General features: G+C 43.6%; 1 protein-coding gene across 10 annotated transcripts in view; it reads right to left on the minus strand.

Annotated features, from left to right (window-relative positions):
• Positions 1-1,587: 1,587 nt before the first annotated feature.
• Positions 1,588-22,176, minus strand: part of DAPK1 (death associated protein kinase 1) — a 207,534-nt gene continuing 186,945 nt past the window's right edge. For 9 of the 10 annotated variants that reach the window (XM_016961086.3, XM_016961085.4, XM_016961088.4 and 6 more), the window contains 6 exons: positions 12,988-13,185; positions 11,415-11,553; positions 9,972-10,092; positions 6,994-7,182; positions 2,857-4,085; positions 1,588-2,381 (listed from right to left, as the gene is read on the minus strand). In XM_016961086.3, the coding sequence (XP_016816575.1) occupies positions 2,348-2,381; positions 2,857-4,085; positions 6,994-7,182; positions 9,972-10,092; positions 11,415-11,553; positions 12,988-13,185 (1,910 nt within the window). In that variant the 3' untranslated portion in view covers positions 1,588-2,347. Of the gene's footprint in view, positions 2,382-2,856; positions 4,086-6,993; positions 7,183-9,971; positions 10,093-11,414; positions 11,675-12,987; positions 13,186-22,176 lie in introns of those variants that run through there. The other variant, XM_054658211.2, reaches the window with a different exon arrangement.

Below are 22,176 nucleotides of genomic sequence, written 5' to 3' on the forward strand. Positions count from 1 at the left end.
TTCACAGCAACTCTAAGAGACAGGGTCCCATGACTGGCTTTTCTTTCTGACTCCTAGAATTTGCACCTTTTGATTCTCACCATGGACACAGGAGGTAAGCTATGGTCTTGTTTCCTCCCTCCTGCAGGGGAGAGAGCCAGCTGCATATAGTGGGCAGTGGCCAGTTTCAGCCTGACCAGAGCTCCTGGTAGAGAAGCTCCTGGTACAGACTCCAAACTGCCCCCTGAAGAGTCCCCCAGGGCATTTCCCAAGATAGGGCAGTGAGTTGAGTGACCCTTAAGCTCTTGACCTTTGGGTTGCAATGATTCCTGACTGTGGTCCCAACATTTCAGGAGCCCGGGAACCCCACAATCATATGAACAGGTGCCTGTCCTAGGACTTGCATAAAACAAAAGCACTGGCTGGGTATTGTGGCTCATGCCTGTAATCCTCTCACTTTAGGAGGCAGAGGTGGGAGGATGACTTGAGGCCAGAAGTTTGAGACCAGCCTGGGCAACATAGTGAGATCATCTCCTTAAAAAAAAAAAAAAAAAAAAAAAAATTAGCCAGGCACGGTGGTGTGCCCTTGCAGTCCTAGCTACTCGGGAGGTTGAGTTGGAAGGACTGCTGGAGCTCTGGACTTTGAAGCAACAGTGAGCTATGATCATGCCACTGCACCACAGCCTGGGTCACAGAAGCCAAGCCCTCTCAAGAAAAGTATTAAGACTTTTGCAGTAACTCAAATGTGTCTCCCCAGCATCCTCCCTCACCTTTCTTCTACTAACAGAACCCTAGTCTTGGGGAGAACTGCTTCTCCCCCAACAGCTCATTGGGTGATGAGGCCAATCCTAGTAACTCTGTCTTTTCCAAATTTGCACAGGGATAGCTATGTGACACAAGCTAATTGAATCAGAGTCCCACTCTGGGATTTTACATATAGATGCTGCAAGAGACAAACCCCTTCTCTCTGGTTTTTAGCTTACCTGCTGCTATAGGAAGCAGTCTTTTGAAGTGGGAGAGAGTAAAGCCAACACTCAGGAAGGAGCTGAGACAAGAAAAGGAGTTTCCGCTCCTTAAGGCGACCACAATTTCCCTTTCAGTCTCATCCTTTGTAGACACAGCTATGTCTAGTTTTAATTGTATTCATCAGGACTTCTCTTCTCATTATGAAAGTGAATCATGTTTATTGTGGACAACTTGCTTGAAACATAAATGAACTATAAATGTAAGAAAGGCACGAAGGTCTTTTTGCTGTAGGTTTTCTCTTCCTCCTGGTGCCATCCCCATCATTTTTGTGTAGAAGTCGCAAAGCTTCCTCTGTTCCCTGTTGCCAAAACTAAAAGAGTCAGTTTGGTTTTTTGGTTCACCCGAGAAAAATCTAAGGGGCCTGTTCTATTTACAATGGGAAGAAATGTGAAAATTATCTGAACCCTTTTCACTTTCCCACACCATTCCTAATTTGAGTAATAATCGGCATCTCAATAACCCTGAGAGTTGAGGTGTAATGATTTTCTAGGTTTTGGACTGGGTTGTCCTGCTATGTGGGGTGACAACAGTAAAACCACAACAAATAAAAAGAAATCCTTTTGAATTAAAGATCAAAAAAACTAATGCAACGAGCAACAGTTTATTTATAAAAAAAGAAAAAAACAACTTTTTAACGACATTTTATAGATTAAGTAAAAATACCAGTATTAATATATATGTATATACATAGTGCATATATATATATACATATGATATAACATTAACATTACATGCTTCTCAGGACAGAAGAATTAGGACATGTTCCCTCATATCAATTTAAAACTCGATCACAATTTAAAATCATGGAAGAAAACTTGCTTCCTTTATTTTCTGCTTTTAGACTTCAAGTACAGGAAGTTATGAAACCAGGATCTAAATGTGGAAACCATCTGCTATGCACCAATTACAAGGGACTGCCACAAATGATGAGTCAGGGGTCTTCTGAATTCTTACATAGGTCTCTGTAACCCTACAACTGTGTCAACCTTCTACCTGAGATGAGAGGGAATGATGAAGCATGACAGTGTGTAGGTTTCATGTGGACGTTCACATTGACATTGGAACAAAAGCAAACTGAAAAATGTCTTCCTAGAGCAACAACACTGATCATAAAATCACCCTGGAGAAAGATTCCCTTCTCCCCTTTCCTTGCCAAACAAAACAGAGAAACTGTCAGAAAACAATACAAAACAAAACTCAGGGTGAAGCACCTCTGGCGATGATCAGCATACAGCAAGGGACAGAGAGGTAGCGTTTCCTTGGTGACAGCTCCTGGCTGACTCCGATGATTTCAAACACACCCTCTTCTGCAAAAGGCACTCACATATTGTCTGTTTATAAATCATACAGTGGGATTCCATACATGGGAGTTTCTCCTACAAATATAAAAGAGATAAGCTGAGGAAATGGTATAACAAAGAAAAGCGTATAAGAAATACACATTTTGAATAAATATGCACTTTTCTTTTTTAAAGGACAATCAATATAGTAGTTAAAAAAATGTCATTGAAAAGTTAGGAATTCCAGCAAAATTATCAGTAAGAAGCAAGGTACTGGAGGATGAGAGATGGAGTCCAAAACACTGAGAGGAGGTACACTAGCTTTTCAAGTGGCCAAAGTAAAAGATTTGTTCTGCTCTTAAACTGCAATGACCATCCACAGACAACGGAATGAGAGGGGGAGGGAGGTAGCGGCAGAGAAACAGGTCAAGCCGGAGGAAGGAGTGGCATCCCCCTGGCTGTGGGTGCAGGAAGAAACACCCTCAGCATCTCCAAAGGGAAGGATGGGCTACATCACCCCCTTGCTTCTGCAGTCCAAACAGACCCTGCCCAAGCCAGAGGCTGCCCTCACCGGGATACAACAGAGCTAATGGAATTGTAAGAGGTGCCGCTGTTGCAGCTCGAGGCATAGGCCTCCTGGCCATTGCCATCCAGGTTGATTTTGAACACAGAAGATGCCTTCAGCAAAAAGTCTGCGGCATCCCGGCGACCCAGCTCCCTCAGTTTGGACATGAGGGTGCCCACTGTGCTCTCAGGGTAGGTGGTCCATTCCCGCAGCAGGGCGTGGAGGGGGCTGGGGAGGAAATCCTTGGGAGCCCCGTTATTGGTGTTGTACTTTGCCACGAGGTCAGGGAGGCCTAAGTTCATGGCGAGAAGGCACCAGTCCTTCCCCAGGGGGTCGGGCGGGTCCAGCAGGCGACTCAGTTTCCTCCGAGTGAGGAGGTTCAGGTCTGATGCATGGATGTCCATGCCGAGGCTGGCCTGTGAGTAGACGTCGTGACACCCGAAGCACATGATGCTGCTGAAGCTTTCCTTGTACCCCCCCATGGTGTTGGTCAGTGAGGTTTCCTTCAGAGTCTGTGCCCGGAAGAAGTCCCGTGGCTGGTAGATCATGACGGGCTCATGGTGCTCCCGCAGCTGCTGGGGGCTCAGGTAATGCTTCACGGTCAGGAGCCCTGGCAGCGTGGTGGCCATGACGTTCTCAATGGTGCTGCACACCGAGTCCAGCAGCAGGCAGCACTTGATCTTCTCCGTCTCCAGGCCGCGGACCTGGACCTCAATGCCCTGGCCGTGGTTGACCAGCAGCACCAGCAGCTCGGCCCCACGGTTGGCCAGCTTGCAGCCATTCACCCACAGGCGGATGTCCGCGTCACCCTCCGTGCTTTGCTGGTGGATCCACCGGCACAGGTTCACCTGGACCTTGTGAAAGATGCCACACGGGAAGGGGGTGAGGTGTTCCACGGGCACGATGCGCACGCCACCATACACCATCACCTCGTCCTCCTCATCAGCCCAGGAGCGGTGCAGGTTGTCTGTCTTGATCAGGGCTGGGACGTCCACCATGGTCCCGCTGCTCAGGTCCCGGGCGCAGATGTCCATGGCATCGAGGATCTGCAGCAGCTCCTCCACGTCACTGTCGGGCACCAGGCGCTGGATGTCCTCCACGGTGTAGCGGCCCCGGTAGTGGTGCAGCGCCCGTGGGGTCTCCACGGACAGCAACTTCCCCAGGACGTTTGTGCAGAGCCAGCGGGGGTCCAGGAGCAGCACGTCCTGAACTGTTTCACTTTGCATGATGTTGATCTGCGGGGGGATAACAGAAAGTCACGCTTAGGGGCAGAGCCCTGGCCAGGTGCACCAGCCACTTAGAGCACTAAAGGGCCTGATGCCGGCAATAGAGGCTGAGCAGATGCTCTAAGGAGTGACCCAAGGCCATTCCACATGGATGCGTCTCAAAAACCAAACACCGAGTGGAGAAAAGCAGCTTGAAAATGTCAGAATAGAGATTCTGAAAAACAACTCCCTTGAAGTCTTCAAAAAGGCCAGCGAAATGAAAGAAGAAAAAAAAAAGGGAGATGGCAACCAAATGCAGTGAGTGATTTTAGACTGGATTCTGAATCCCAAAATAAGTACATAAATAAAAATAGCTTTAAAAGAAATTATTGGGACCAGTGGCAAACCCTTGTATGAGGATGATATAGTCAATCATAGTACTATAGTCATGTTATGTTTCTGGAATCATCAATTATATTGGGTTATGTGGGAAAATATCCTTCTCCTTAGGAGATATAGGCTAAATTATTTAGGGAAGAAATGTCATCATGTCTGCAAAATAAATAAGTAAATAAATAGAAAGGAAAGGAATCGAGCAAATGTAGCAAAATGTCAACAACTGATCAGCTTAAATGTAGTAGGCTGGGCACCGTGACTCATGCCTGTAATCCCAGCACTTTGGGACGCCGAGGCGGGTGGATCACTTGAGGTCAGGAGTTTGAGACCAGCCTGGCCAACATGGTAAAACCCTGTCTCTTCTAAAAATACAAAATTTAGTCGGGCGTGGTGGCTCGTGTCTGTAGGCTGAGGCAGGAGAATCACTTGAACCCAGGAGGCGGAGGCTGCAGTGAGCCGAGATTGTGCCACTGCACTCCAGCCTCGGCAACAGAGTGAGACTCTATCTCAAAAAAAAAAAAAAAGTAATTAATTAAAAAAATAAATAAATGTAGCGTACATGAGAGTTCATGGTACTATCCTTGCAACTTCTCTAAAGGCTTGAGAACATTTTCAAAAAAGAGTCAGAACATTCTATTATTATACCATTATGTGAATGTTTAACACACACACATAGAAAAGGCCTGAAAGGATATGCTGCCATGATAATAGTTGGCCTCAGAGAAGGGGAGAGAGGAATGAGACCAGAGATGATGGCCCAAGGGGACTTTAGCTTTTTGGTTGTGTTTATTTCTTAAAAAAATAAAAAGAAAGGAAAAAAAAGTGACAAAAAACAGAAGGAACTTTCCCCTTATGGAAGAGTTCTGCTTCCTTTCTTGGAGAGTGGCCATCGCCCTGGACTCCCTCACTTGGAGGCTCTGACCCCACCGGCGACCACACAGTAATTTCCTGCCCACAGTCTGGCTTAAACCTGAAAGATGCCCCCTGTCTAAGAGTCTATTCAGAATTGAATCTAGGTTGAAAATTCCTGGAGGGCAGAGCCAATATTGATCTAGTTCCTGATACAGCATTTGCTGGAATACCATTTGCAGTTTGGTCCTAAACACTGCTCATCGCCTCAGGCTCAGGAAAGACGAAACTGTCCCATAGTGGAGGAGAAGAGGGAGCTAAGACAGTCAGTTAAACGTAGTGTGGGACCCTGGGCCAGAAAACAGAGTCAGAAGGGCCACTGGGGAGTTCTGAAGATCTGCAAATTAGATACGGAAGGCAGGTCTGGAGGAGGCCTGGGGCCAATCAAAGTCGGGCCACACAATGTAGTTCCTGCTGCTTAATTACCCTCCTTCTTTACATCCTCATTTACTTACTAAACTCTCAAGGGCAAGCAGGGATGTAATGACAAATAAAGGAAACTATATGATATGATCTAGAAAGTTACTGGTCTACTACTAGAAAGCAAGGGACTCCTGTGCCAAAGGAGTTTAGAATTAGAATTGACACATTTTTTACATCCAGCAGTATCTTGTCATCTAAGATGTGGTCCTTCACCTGTGTTCTTCCTTGGATTCAATCACTTTAAAGTATTCCTGGATGAGTTGGCAGATTCTCTGGCCATTTAACTGGGAGTTTAAAGGCTGATGAAATTACTGCCCAGCGACTCCAGTTTTCAAGGTCACTGGCTTGTGGATTCAGGTTTAGTTTCAAGAAATTTGTATGACTCATACAAACTGGCTATAGGGCCAGACCTGGCACCTGAGATTGGGGAGGTAAGCATCTGGCTTTTAATAATCTCAGAGCTGCTTTTAGTTGCAATATTCAGAACCGCTCTTCTTGGCCCACACTAGTTCATGCAGGCTCCCAATTTCACATGGTGGAGAAACACGAAGGCACTGCCCCCGTTCCGGGGACAGGCATATGATGCCATTAGAACAGGGTTTCCAAACCGCGCCCCGGTGCTCAATGTCACAGAACCAGAGCAAAGCCTCCCATTCTCAATCATTTCTGCTGGGCATTGCTTGCTAGAGTTTTTTAATGTGCATCTTTAATTATGATTACTCTGTGTATCTGTGCACCAGAGTTCTCTGTCTTTGTATCTCCAGACATTGCCTCCACAAGGACACCTCACTGCCTTTTCTCAACTGTTTTCCCACCCAGGAGATCTGTGTGGAGCTGATGACTCCACGCTGATACAAAGAAGCCACCCTGAAGGCTGCCAGGAGTAGCAGATTAAGTTCCTGGTGCCCAGGGGGAGTGAAGAGAGACCCAGTCACCCAGGGCAGTGGGCACTGCACTCCCAAACTAACAGACTCTGGAAATAAAAGCAAAACACGACAAGACAAAATGACAGCTCCTAAGGTGAGCCGAGAACTGCAGTTCAGAGTGTCACTTGAGGCTGTGTTTGTCACACGTGTGGAAATGTTGTAGGTAGCTGGACCATTTCCACACTGCTTCCTCAGGCTCACACCACTTCCAAGAGCTGGAATTTGGGACAGGCTGAGTCCCTGGCACCTCTCACGGCCCCCTGCCTGGGCTCCCAGGGGCTCACCTCGCCTGTGCTGTGGAGCTGCTGAGCAATGCGCCTGAGGTCCTCCTCACTGGCCAGGGGGTTCAGCTGGTCCTGCACGTCGTACACAAACTGCTGCAGCGACATCAGCTGGTTGGGTCCATTGAGCTTCCTCCAGGAAGGCAGCGTGGAGATGATTTTCTCACACAGGTGAGTCATGGGAGGGCAGACCTAGAGGGGGCAGGGCCAGACAGGTTAACTCACCTGCAGCTGTGGGTGCTCTGAGCCGAGCCACAGTGGAAAGGACAACTTTCATTCAGGCGCCTTGCAGGTGATTTGATGAACGAGTGGGTTTTTTTGTTGTTGTTGACGTTTTTTTTTTCTTTTTTTAGACTGGGTCTCGCTATTGCCCAGGCTGGTCTCAAACCCTTGGGCTCAAGTAATCCTCTTGTCTCAGTCTCCTGAGTAGCTCCGACTACAAGTACACACCACTGTGTCTGGCTAGTTAGTGTTTTTTGGGTTGAGTACTGGGGCAGTTGTCTTTTAGACTTGCTTTTAAGCCTAATCTATTGCTCAAATATAAAGTTTTATAAAGGCTCTTTAGTTCATGTTAAATAGATTTTGAGTCTTCTAGGAATGTTTTTGGAATTGTGGACTCAGTCACTCAATCAACTAATGTTCACCAACTCCTAATGTTTCACTCCCTCACTTTTTCCTCCCTCCCTCCTTTCTTCCCTCGCTCTCTCTCTCGTGACTGTTTCACTCAGGCAATGATCACTTTATGAACAAAGGAAAAGAGAATGAGTATCATCATCAATATTAGAGTGAGTGTTTACCAGTAAATTAGGCATTCGTGGGGACTGCTGTTGAAATATTGTTTCCAATTAGACCCATTCTTGGTATGTAGGCTGAAGTGGATTTTTAACCTTTTAACTTGGTTAATTAGATCAGCATATGTTACAGACTCACGTAATCCACATACCTCTGAATTAGAAACCACACAAGCCACAGGCTACACCGTGCCATTAATTCCGCACTCCCCTCTCAAATTCTTTTATGTCAGCTAAATTCCACTCTGCATTCAAAAACAAAATTCTCAGGGGTGAGTGCAGTTGATGTGGTGGGCTCCACCTGCCTGAGCTCAGGAGTTTAGGGGTTGGGCGGGGGGTGTCTGAGAAGCAGCAGATCATGCCACAGCCCAGCTCAAAAATCTCCAGGGACACTCCCTCCTGCCTCAGGAATGCAGCCTCAATCCAGACCTGGTGGGGAAGCACAGGGGCCCTCAGAGACCACTGTTAATTCCCAGATCACCGCCCCTGGTTTCTGTGAGATTCCTCCCAGGCCTCACCGGACTACCCCCTATCTTCTGATGATGCCACAGTGGGACCCCAACGAGGATATCTGGTGTGAAGGGCAGGGTTTTCTGGAGACAGGAAAGGGTTTCCCGAGAATTCTGGAAGCACGTCTAGAAACAGAATCTGGTGCGGGAAGCACAGCATTTTCTTATTAGCAAAGCAGTAAAAAAAAAAAAAAAAAAAAAACAACAAAAAACACCCAGAGGCAGCTTCAAAGGTAAGAGAGGGAGACAGGCATCTGCCCGCATTTGTCCTCAGGCCTTGGCAGCAGGAAGACTCCAGAGTGAATGCCACCACTTCTCCACTGGGACGCTCGCCCTTTCCTTACCAATTCCGGAGAGCTTTTTGAACATTACAGTGTGACCATTTATCTGTCCAAAGCATTGAGAATGCTTTTTCCCAGCCTATTTCACCTTTCAACTTTGTTTACTTAATTTGTTTGCTAGAAAAAAATTTGAAAAATTTTTACATTTTCAAACAGGTATATTTTCTTTTAAAATTTCTAGGGTTTTAGATCTTGGTTTAACAGGTTTCCTCAGTCCCTAGTTATTTTGAAAATACACTCTCCACAATTTCTATTCAAGATATTTATTGTTTCATGTTTTTACTTAAAAGCTTTAATCCATTTATTTTTGGACTTTGTAGGGTGTAGGAATCCAACTTTATTTCCTTGCAGACAAATAGCCAGTTGTGCCAGGTTCATTTATTAAATAATCTTTACCCCATTAAATTCAAATGACATATTTATTTTCCATTATATTTCTAAAGATATTATGATTTACTTCTATACTCTCTAAGCTTTTCCTATTTAACTGTATTGATTATCAGGGGCTTTATAATAGGTTTAATTAATTTTTCCATGGAAATTTTAAGATAAAAATCCCAATCCCCTCAACCCATTCAGATGCTAACTGAAATTGTATTACATTTATATAACTAGGGAAAAATAAAATAGTCATATCTTGCAACCCAAGAATACAGTCTCATTCCCTTTGTTCATTTATTCTTTTCTGTCTTTCAAAAAAGTTTGTGATTGTTTTTCTACTTTTCTGAATTTTCTAAATATTCCACAATAAGTCACTTTTGAATTTGTTGTTTTTTTCCCAAAATTGGCCAGGCATGGTGGCTCACACCTGTAATCTCAGCACTTTGGGAGGCTGAGGTGGGAGGAGCACCTGAGCCTAGGAGTTCGAGACCAGCCTGGGCAACATAGTGAGACCCCGTCTCTACCAAAAATCAAAAAAATTAGCCAGACATGGTGGTGCGTGCCTACAGTCCTAGCTACTTGGGAGCCTGAGATGGACAGATTGCTTGAGCCCTGGAGTTCAAGGTTACGGTGAGCTATGATCACACCACTGTACTCCAGCCTGGATGACAGTGTGAGATCCTGTCTCTGAAAAAATAAAATAAATAAATAAAATATTGTTAAAGAAACCAATAAATCGGTAAGAATTTCATAAAATTGAAGTGGTCCACCTTGCCCATAATAACCCTTCAGCTCCCATCATCTCCTTGTTTCTCTATTCTTCCTTTCTTTTCCCAGGGCACTAGGATAAAAACATGTCCAGGCAGACACCTCTTACTGGGTCCTACTATGAAGCAGTTCCCTGAAACCAGAGGCAAACCAGGAAGGAAGTGTCCAGGCTCTTTCCATGGTGTACTTACCGAAACAATCTGGCTTCGTATTTCTTGCAGATGATTTCGAAGTACCTTCATGTCCTTTGACCCAGAAGCCCCAGCATCCAGAACAAACAGCTTATTTGAAATATGAAGATCATTTCCAAACCTAAGGGAAGAGCGGCAGCCTCCTCAGCAGTGAGTCAATGTCCCCAAGCCTTTTAATGGAGAGGCCAGGCTCCTACTGGCTCAAGAGGCTGGTAGGAGGGAAGGAAAGTTCTGGTGTCCTTGCAAAGGCCCCTCCCCATCCCTGCTGTTGGTGGGCTCTGCCTCATCACAGTGGGTGCAGAGACTTGGGGAAATTGGCATATAGTCTGAGTCATAGGAGCGGGACCTTCAGGTTTGCATGAAGCAGCAGGAGCACAGCATGGAAAGATGTCAGCTTCTCCCGAGGCAGGAAAGGTGAGGCCTAATGCTCGCACCTTACAAGTGAGGACAAGAGATACTGTGGAAAGTGGAGGGACTAAGAATAGAGGTGTGAATGCAAAAGCTACATCACTGACCTAAAAATATTACTAGAAGCCCCATTTTTATATCTGACAACAGATATAGTATCTCAAGACAATAGGTAAGTGTCTCAAGTTGATAATGCAAGATCAGAGATACTAGCATATTATAGAAAGCTGCAGGTTCAAACTTTTTTGATAGACTCTGAGTAAAAACATATATTTTACATGATAATCCTGTACATACCCATACTCATCAGTGAAACAAACGTTTTACAAAATAATACTTGACATCTGATCTATCCTATCCTGTCCTGTCCTTTCCTGTCCTATCCTATCCCATCCCATTCCATCCCATTTTAAAAAGAATTGGCCACGACTTCTTAAATGAATTTTAAGACTCACTAGTAGGTTGCAACTTACATTGTAAGACATACTGATTAGTGTTTCTGAACACTGAATACTGCGTACTGAAATCTAAACAGCTAAAAGAAGTCACCTCCGGGCAGTGTTGCTGGGAGGTAGAAAGAAGGGGGTTACTTTCATCACGGGCTCTTCATTTGTATTTGATTTACTATGTGGATTCATTGTTTTAATAAAAATGAAAAATAAAGGTTGTGCATCCCTAATCCAGAAATCTGAAATGTTCCAAAATCCAAAAACCTTTTGGGCAAAGACAAGACATGCAAAGGAAATGGTTATTAGAGCATTTCAGATTTAGAATTTTTGAATTAGGATGTTCAACTGCTATGTATACGTAAATATATTAAAATCCAAACAAATAAGAAATCAGAAACACTTCTAAAGCCGATCATTTCCAATAAGGGATACACGACCTGTACAAGAAAAGAGTTGACCAAGAAAGAAAGACCTTTAAAACCTTTCTCTGGTTCATGAGACTTCCTTTGTACTTTTCACACCTCTGCTTCAGTTCTCAGGGAGAGGAGGCTACCCGTGAGCTGGAGACTAAATGGCTGCCCCTCACCTGTTCCTAATCTCTTTCAGCAACGATGTATCTTTGTCATATCCAAACTCGCCTCCAGCCGGTCGAGGAACATTCATGATGTCAGCGTGGGTGGCCACCAGGACAACTTGGAGTGGGTTCTTCAGCTTGCCACCGAAGGCTGGGGGCAGAGAGGGAACTGCTTCAGGGGGTGGGTCCTCCTACCTGGCTGCCTCTCCTGCCCAGGTGAAGGGGGTGTGTTGGCCTCATGCCCAGGCCGACTCTCCAGGTACAAGTGCAACCTGCCACAGAGATGAAGGCCCCATGCCCGCTGTGCACTGTGACCCTAGAAGGCCCCAGCATGGCCAACGACAGGATAAGCCCATCTCCTAGGCCACAAGGAAAATTGCTCAAAGTGGACCAGAATGACGAAAGGCAGTTTCTCAAGTCTCCAAATAGCCCCTACTTACAAGGAGAGGGAAAATTTAACCTCTGACAAAAGGGATGCCACTTACAAGACCAAAGAGAGACACCTGAGTGCAGCAACACCACAGAGATGGGTCAGAGATAAATGACCTGCAAGTCACACAAAGAGCCTCCCACTTTGGGGAGTGTTTAACACAAAGGAAAAAAAGGAGAAAGAAAGAGGCAAAACTGGCAGTACCCAGAGGGGCCTTAAGCCCAATTCCTTGTATTATATGCTTTTCCGGAAAGAAAAAAAATTGACTGCTGAGTATTTCACCAGGGAAGGCTGCTTCTCTTGTTGTGGGCAAAGACCAAAAGAAGTTTATTGCATGTTATCCTCTCCTCTAGGAATAAAGTTAAGATAACACATTCAGTCAACATGCTCCCTTTCTTCATTTCTCTCTTTTTTTTTTTTAGACAGGGTCTCACTGTGTCACCCAGGCTAAGTGCAGTGGCACGATCTTGGCTCACTGCAGCCACAACCTCCCAGGTTCAAGCAATCCTCCTGCCTCAGCCCCTCAAGTAGCTGGGACTACAGTTACATGCCACCACACCTGGCTAAGTTTTTGTATGTTTTGTAGAGACGAGGTTTTGCCATGTTGGCCAGGCTGGTCTTGAACTCCTGAGCTCAAGGCATCTGCCCACCTTGGCTTCCCACAGTGCTAGGATTACAGGCGTGAACCACCGCACCCGGCCTCTTTCTTCGTTTCTTAGTGGAATTACAGGATGAAGAACAGCTCATTCTGCTGACTAACTCTGTACCCTTTAGGTAAAGGTGCAGGAGCTATCCAAGCAGGGATTCCATTTTGCACCCAACATACAATGACCATGGCTCTCAAGTGTAGAAAAAAAGTGAGAAATGCCTCTCAAAGGATTGTTCAAAGTGGGCCTTTGAGGCAGGAATATGCAATCATGAAACAAAAACAGCCTGCAGAATACCATGAACACCTGAGCCTCAGGAAGCTTCTCAGAGTGGAAGTCTCCCAGCAGAAGTTGGCTCAGCTGTTAGCCACAAACGGTGGGATCTGCTCATGGCCTGGTGCGAGGCCAGCAGCAGCAGTGGCAGGAGCAGAGCAGAAGCCTGGAAGGAGGAGGCGATTCCTGGCCAACCACAGGTAGGACATCACTGGCCTGCAGGGACTTAGCTCACCTATGGGTTCTTCAACTGGGACAAGGGACTTCAGGAAACTGAGCCAGAAAATCACTTGGTTCAGCTGGATCTCATAGGGCTCTTCTAGACTAAAGACAACAACATGGATTGACGTGGGATCATTTGCAGCAAAATAGTCATAACAGCAGAAATACACAGGATTTCCAGAGAACTCCCACACGCTGAAATCGCCAACTCCTACAGAAAAAGAAAAATGATAACAATCGTGAAACACCACTAACCAAATTTCAATCATAAATTCTCTTAGCGTTCCATGGATTCGAAGTAGGCATAGTGATACTTATGGCATTCTTCTGTATGTGTATACATCTTGTTATGACTTCGGTATGGTTTGTTCCCCACTAAAACTCATATTGAAATCACTCAGTGAGGTGATGTGGGAGGTGAGGCCTGGTGGGAGGTGTTTGGGTCCTAAGTGCAAATCCCTCCCAAATGGCTTGGTGCTGGTGGGAGTGAGTGAGTGAGTGAGTGTGTTCTTGCTCTTGTGAGAGTGGATTAGTTCTCATGGGAATGGATTAGGTCCTGAGAACGTGGATTGATGTAAAGCAGGTTTTTGTCCCTTCCCGTGTGTCTACTTACCCTTTGACCTTCTGTCACATTTAGACCCAGCTCAAAAGCTCTCACCAGAATCAAAGCAGATGCTGGTGCCATGCCCCTTGAACTTCCCAGTCTGCAGAGCCATGAGCTAAATGAACCGCTCTTCTTATCAATTACCCTGTCTCAAGTATTCTGTTATAGCAACACAAAATGAACTAAGACACACATCTACTGACGTGCAGATCGACTTGTGTCACGCGAACATATCTACAGCATGTATATCCATGTCTGTTTTTCTACTTATGTCTGCACCTGCTTAACTCTTTCCCTAAGTACCTTCATTATTATGTGTGTGTATATATATATCATGACTACTTCTAATACCCTGGAGTGCTACACACACACAACATGCATGTACACATATATGTGCATGCCTGGGTGCTTACATGGAAATGTGTGTGTGTGTGTCTGTATACATATATATTTTGTATTACTCCCTCTCAAATATTGGTATATTAAAAAAAAGAGAGAACCACCTGGGGAAAAAACAAAGATCCATCAGGTCATATTACACAGAAGTGTGAACACCACATCCATAATAATAATGACACGGTTGTAGGCTCACATATCCTTAATACAGACACTCTACCTTTACTTGCAGAATTTACTCCTGACAAGGAAGGAGCCGGGGACAAACTGCCCACATTAGGTTTGTGATTCCCAAACTCACAAAGTCCCATAGAGGATTAATTGAGAGAAGGTGGGTGAAAAGATTTTGTGTCCTGAATAAACATACATGAATTTTGGAACATGCCAGGGTATAGGATATTGAATGTAACAGTGACTATGAAAAGTCACCTGAATTTGGCTCAACAGGGACTGACTTGGCCAGGTGACTGAGGGCCCTGTCCAGGCTGCTCAGAAAAAGCAAGAAGCATGCAGGGGTGTGAGATGCAGAGCTCAGCAGTTCTGCCTGCGCAGGAGGTGCTTGGACCTGGGAGGAGGTGGGGTCCTTCAGGCAGGAAAGTGTCAAGTAGGGGTCAAAGGTTGTATGTGGGGGCAATTGCTTTCCCATACTGGAGCTGTGCAGGCTGCCCATTTCCCCAGAAATATCTGCAGATTAGATTCCACCTGGAGCTCCCAGGACTCCCGGAACCTCCAGTGGACCTGAGATGCCCCCTCTCTACACTGCCACATCTTGCCAGGACTGTGGCCACCCACCACTGGCCTCTGGGGCGGCCTGGCAGGGCCACTTCCATCACAGGATTTGAAACTACACTGCCACATCTTGCCAGGACTGTGGCCACCCACCACTGGCCTCTGGGGCGGCCTGGCAGGGCCACTTCCATCACAGGATTTGAAGGCTCCCTTCACCTCGTTTACCCCTCAGTGCTTACTCTGTACCCAAAATCCTGCAGTCAAGATGCACTCTGAGATCTAAAGGGTTTTTCTCAGACTTGTAGTGAAGCAGGAGGGACCACCCTCCAAAGCTGGCTGCTTAGGCCAAGCATGGAAAGTTCTGGTACCCAGAAATTGGCTCTTGGAGTGTGGGGTCCTGAGGTGGGTTGGGGCTGGGGCTGTGAGAGATCAGAGGGGAGCAGGGCCTGGGGTCCCAAGACAAGTTTCTCTTCTCTCTGTGCTGCCACAGCCAGCTCTGCTCTGGGGAGCTCAGAGGAAGCCCAACTTTTAAGAGAGCAAAATGCACACAGACCATGAACTCCTGCAATTTTTGCCCCTGGTGCAGGGGGACCCTTCACCCATGTGGGCCCTGAGATTAGCTGAGGGAGCTGCCTGGAGACTGCATGATAGTATTGCTACAGAGAGGGAGCTCAGGCTGGCTCCCACGCACTCTCTGAGTCCTAAGCAGCTACAGTGCAGCACCATTTGTATGTTCCAAACACCCGTAGACTGCATCCTGCTCTGTAGCCCAAAGGCCTTGGCATCTCTATATCCCTAGAGCCCCACTGACATCTCTGCCTGCAGCCACCACCTTGGCTGGCAGCTGCCACCAAGGTCTAGGCATAACCCGTTGACAGAGACCCCACTGTCCCTAGCAGAGTAGTGGCTGTGCATTTCCATCTGCCCCAAGGACAGAATCCCCTGTCTGCAGCCACTGCTGCTGTGTCCACTGAGTCTAAAGTACGTGCAAATCACACACTCCCCAGCTGGCCATATATGGCTGCTGACACTGAAAGCAGGACCACTCTTCCCAGTAGCAGAGCCACAGTGCAGCCACTGCCTCCCTGACTCAAGCATTTTGCCAGAGGCTGGGGATCACATGCACCACCAGGGGACCTGATGACAGGCCTGCTGAGCTTGACTTCACAATCCCCTAAGAGCCTGAGTATGCTGTCTGGGGACCCGGGGATCACCTAGCCCAGTCTACCACCACTGGCACCTGAGCACTCCTCTTAGTGGCCTGAGGTCACGCCCGTCCAACCTACCACTATCATCACAGCTGGCACCCACCTGTATATGCCACCTGCAGGGCTAGGTACTGGCCTGCCTAGCCCATTGCAGCCACTGCCAACATCAGCACAGATTGCTTGGGAGCCAGAGGGCTGTCTCATTATGACTACTGCCATCACTCACACCACACCTGCTGCCCAGGGAACTGAGAACCTGACTACCCACCTGGCCCACTGCTACTACTACCAGCACTTGAGCAAGCTGCCTGGAGGCCCAAGAATCAACCTACCTGGACCCACTAGTATCAGTACCAGCATATACCACCTTGGGGCCCAATGACAGGCATGCTCAGCCCACCACTGTCACCACTAGGTTCTGAGGACTGGCCCATGTGGTATCCCCATCTCCAGAAAAACTTTACCACAGCCTCCACTAACAACCATACCCTAAGGCACTGAGAAAATTACAGACACCACTGGAGCTGTTTACAGCTGAAAAAAAATCGTATGGCCACTATGCTACTGCATGCACCCAGAATCAAAGCCAAAGTGCCCTACTCAACCAACACCATAGACACATCTTCAGGAAAATGCCCTCCCCTAGGAAAGCAAGTTCAAAAAGTTCAAAGAAGTGACTATTATACCAGATGCACAGTTATCAATGTAAGGACACAAGAAACATGAAAAAGCAAGGAAATATTGCAACTCCGAAAGAGCACAATAACTCTCCAGCAACAGATTCTAATGAAAAATAAACCTATGCAATCTAAAAAAAGTACTCAAAATCATGACATTAAACAAGTTCAGTGAGGTACAAGAGAATCCAGAAAAACAATACAAAGAAATCAGAAAAACAACTCAGAATATTATGAGAAGTTTACCAAAGAATCAAAATAGAAATTCTAGAATTGAGTAACTTCTTGAATAAAACAGAAAATTTATTCAAAATCTGCAACAATAGACTAGATCAAGCAGAAGAAAGAATTTCAGAAATTGAAGACAGGTCTTTTGTAATAACCCAATCAGACAACATTAAAAAAATAAAAAATAAATAAACAAAACTTTTGTGACATATGGGACACCATAAAGCAATCAAATATTCAAGTTTTTGGTGTCCCAAAGGTAAAGAGAAACTGAAGGAGATAAAAAAACCTATTTATTAAAATAATTGTTAAAAACTTTCCAGGTTTGGCAAGAGATTTGGAAATCCAGATGCAGGAAGCTGGAGAGATCTCCAAATAGATACAATCGAAAAAAGGTCCTCTCCATGGCACATTATAGTCCAATTGTCAAAAGTCAAAGACAAAGGGAAGTCTGAAAACAGAAAAAAAAAAAAAAAAAAAAAAAGTCTAGTCACTTACAAGGGAACGCCCATCAGACTCACAGCAGATTTCTCAGCAGAAATTCTACTGGCCAGGAGAGAATGAAATGCTATATTCAAAGAACTGAAAGAAGGAAATTGTCAGCCAAGGATATTACAGACAGCAAGGTTATGCTTCATAAGTGAAGGAGAAATAAAGTCTTCCCCAAAAACAAGACAAGCTGGGGGAAGTGATCATCATTAGATCAAATCTATAAACAATGCTTAAAGGAGTTCTACACCTGGAAGTGAAAGGACAATTCTTTCATCATGAAAACACACGAAAGCATAAATCCACTGGTAGAGGAAACACATTAAGGAAGAGAAAGGACTCAAATATTACAACTACAGAAAGCCACCAAACCACAATGATAATGAAGGAGAAAGGAATAACGAATATATGAAATAACAAAAAATCAGTTAATAAAATGACAGGAATAAACCCTCACATATTAATAATAACCTTGAATGTATATGAATTAACTTTTCCACCTAAAAGATACAGACTGGCTGTTTGACTAATAAAACATGGCCCAACTATATGCTGCTGACAAGAAATCCATTTTATCTATAAAGATACATATAGATTGAAAGTAAAGGGTTACAAAAAGATATTCCATGAAAATGGAAACCAAAAGTGAGCGAAAGTTGCTGTACTTATATCAGATAAAACAGACTTTAAGTCAAAAAAAAAAAAAAGAAGGTCATTATATAATGCAAAAGGGATCAATTCAGCAAGAAGATATAACAGTTCTAAACATATATGTATCCATCACCAGAGCACGCAGATATTTACAGTAAATATTATTAGATCTATAGGAACAGATAGACTTCAATAGAACAATATTTGGGGAATTCAACACCCCACTTTCAGCATTAGGCAGATTATACAGACAGAAAATTAACAAAGAAACACTGAATTTAAACCGCCTGTTAGACCAAGTGGACCTAACGGACATTTACAGAACATTTTATCCAACAGCTACAGAATACGCATTTTCTCATCAGCACACAGAACATTCTCCAGGATAGAACATATATCAGGACACACGAAAAGTCTCAACAAATGTAAAAAAAATTGAAATCATATCAAGTATCTCCTCAAACCACAGTGCAGTAAAACTAGAAATTGATAACAAGAGGAACTTTGGAAACTGTACAAATACATGGAAAGTAAACAACATGCTCCTGAATGACCACAGGGTCAAGAAAGAAATTAGGGGAGAAATTTAAAAAAATTCTTGAAACAAATGAAAATCAAAGCACAAGACCAAAACCTACAGCCAAAGCAATGCTAAGAAGGAAGTTTATAACAATAAACACCTACATCAAAAAATCAGAAACGTTTCAAATAAACAATCGAATGATGCACCTCAAAGAACTAGAGAAGCAAAAACAAGCCAAACCACAATTTAGCAGGAGAAAAGAAATAATAAAGGTCAGAGAAGAATTAAACAAAACAGATACTAAAAAAATACAAAGAACTGATGAAATGAAGAATTGTTCTTTTATAATATAAACAAAATTGCTAAACCATTTGCTAGACTGACCTAGAAAAAAAGAGAGAAGACCCAAAAGAACAAAATGAGAAATGAAAAGTAAGGTATTACAACTGATGCCACAAAAATACCAAAGATCATCAGAGGTTATTATGAACAACTATACGCTAACTGGAAAATCTAGAGGAAATGGATAAATTCCTAGACAGATAATTTACAAAGATTGAATCAGAAAGAAATAGAAAACTAGAGCAGACCAATAATGAGTAATGAGATTGAATTGGTATTAAAAAGCCTCCCCAAAAAGAGAAGTCCAGGTTTGGATGTCAGAAGAACTAATGATTCTCCTCAATCTATTCCAAAAAAACTGAAGGGGCAGGAGTTCTCCTTAATTGATTCCATGAAACCAACCATGATAACAAAACCAGAAAAGAATGTAAAAACAACAACAACAACAACAACAACAACATCATTATCATTATAGGCCAAGATCCCTGATAAACACAGATGCAAAAATCCTCACAATATACTAGTAAACCAAATCCAACAGCACACAAAAAAGATGATACACCACAATCAGGGATGCAAGGATGAGTCGACATAATACACCACACCAACAGAAAGAACAAAAGCCATATCATAATCTCAACAGATGCCGAAAAAGCATTTGACAAAATTCAACATCCCTTCATGATAAAAGCTGTCAACAGACTAGGTATATAGAAGGAACATATCTCAACATAATAAAGGCCATACATGACGAACCCATACCTCAACATAATAAAGGCCATACATGATGAACCCATAGCTGACATCATACTGAACAGAGAAAAGCTGAATGCTTTTCCTTTAAGATCTGAAATAAGACAAGAATGCCCCCTACATCACTCCTATCCAACACAGTACTGGAATTCTTAGCCAGAACAATCAGGCAAAGGGAAAGAAATAAAAAGCATATAAACTAGAAAAGAGAAACTCAAATTGTCCCTCTTTGCAAGTGATATGGTCTTATAACTACAGAAACCTAAAGACTCCACCAAAAAACTCTTAGATCTGAGAAATAAATTCATATTAAATAGGTAAAGTTGCAGGATACAAAATCAACCTACAAAAATCAGTAGCCTTTCGATACATCGAAAATGAACTAGCTGAGAAAGAAATCAAGAGGGCATTTCCATTTACAACAGCTGCAATAAAAATAAAATACCCAGGAATAAATTTAATCAAAGAGGTGAAAGACCCCTACAAGGAAAAGCACAAAACACAGACGAAAGACACTGAGAGGACACAAACAAATGCAAATACATGCTGTGGTCATATATTGGAAGAATCAACACTGTGAAAATGCTCATACTACTCAAGGCAATCTACAGATTCAATGCAATCCCTATCAAAATACCAATGTCATTTTTCACAGAAATAGAAAAGACAATCGGAAAATTTGTATGGAAACAAAATAGTGGCCAAATAGCCAAAGCAATCCTGAGTGTAAAGAACAAAGCTAGAGGCATCTCACTACTTGACTTCAAAATACACTGCAAGGCTATAGTAACCAAAACAGCATGGTATTGATATAAAAACAGACACATAGACCAATGGAACAGAATAGAAAACTCAGAAATAAATCCAGGTATTCATAGCCAAATAACTTTTGACAGAGGCAATAAGAACACATACTGGGGACAAGAACACCCTTGTAAACAAATGCTGCTGGGAAAACGGAATATCCATATGCAGAAGAATGAAATTGGACCCCTGTCTCTCACCATATTCAAAAATCAACTCAAGATGGATTAAAGACTTAAATGTGTACCCTAAATTATAAAACCAGTAGAAGACAGGCTTCAGGACATTGGTCCTACAAAGATATTGTGGATAAAATCTCAAAAAGCACAGGTAATAAAAACAAAAATAGACAACTTAGAGTGTATTAAACTAAACAGTTTTTGCACAGCAAAGGAAACAATTAACAGAGTGAAGAGACAATTTGTAGAATGGGAGATATTTTGCAAACTATTTATGTGACAAGGGATTAATATCCAGAATATACAAGGAACTCAAACAGCTGAACAGTAAAATAACAAACAATCCCATCAAAAAGTGGGCAAAGGTCTACAGTAACCAAAACAGCATGGTACTGGTACAAAAACAGACACATAGACCAGTGGAACAGAATAGATAACCCAGAAATAAAGCTGCACACCTACAGCCACCCAATCTGCGACAAAGTTGACAAAAATAAGTAATGGAGAAAGGACTCCCTATTCAATCAGTGGCGCTGGGATAGCTGGTAAGCCACATGCAGAAGAATGAAACTGGATTCCCACCTTTCACCATGTAAAAAAATAATTCAAGATGAATTAAAGCTGTAAATGTAAAACCTCAAACTACAAGAATCCTAGAAGAAAATCTAGGAAACACCATTTTGGATCCTGACCTTGGGGAAGAATTTATAACTAAGTCCTCAAAAACAATTGCCAACAAAAACAAAAATTGACAGGTAGGACCTAATTAAAGAGCTTCTGAACAGTAAAAGAAATTGTCAACTGAGTAAACAGATAACCTACAGAATGGGAGGAAATATTCACAAACTATGCATCCAAAAAGGCATAATCTAAGATCCACAATCTATAAGGAACTTAAAGAGTTCAACAAGCAAAAACCAAATAACCCCACTAAAAAGTGGGCAAAGGACACGAACAGACACTTCTCAAAGGAAGACATACAAGTAGCCAACAGACATATGAAAAAAAGCTCAACATCACTAATCATCAGAGAAATGCAAATCAAAACCACAATGAGATACCATTTCACACCAATCAGAATGGCTATTACTAAAAAGACGAAAAAACAAGAGATGCTGGTGAGGGCGTGAAGAAAAGAGAACACCTATACATTGTGGGAATGTAAATAAGTTCAGCCACTGTGGAAAGAAGTTTGGAGATTTCTCAAAGAACTTAAAACTGCTGTTTGACCCAGCAATCCCATTTCTGGGTATATTTCCGAAAGGAAACAAATTGTTCCACCAAAAAGACACATGCACTAGTATGTTCATTGCAGCACTATTCACAACAGCAACGACATGGAGTCAACCTAGGCGCCCATCAATGGCAGACTGGATAAAGACAATATGATACATATACATCATGAAATACTATGAAGCCATAAAAAAGAAGAAAATCATGTCCTTTGCAGCAATATGAATGGAGCTGGAGGCTATTATCCTAAGTGAATTAACACAGGAACAGAAAACCAAATATGGCATGTTCTCACTTACAAGGGGGTACTAAACATTTGGTACTCATGGATGTAAAGATGGCAACAATAGTAACTGGGGACTACTAGAGGGGGTGGGAGGGAGGGA

This window comes from Pan troglodytes, chromosome 11, assembly GCF_028858775.2.
Source record: "Pan troglodytes isolate AG18354 chromosome 11, NHGRI_mPanTro3-v2.0_pri, whole genome shotgun sequence".
NCBI classification, from domain to species: domain Eukaryota; kingdom Metazoa; phylum Chordata; class Mammalia; order Primates; family Hominidae; genus Pan; species Pan troglodytes.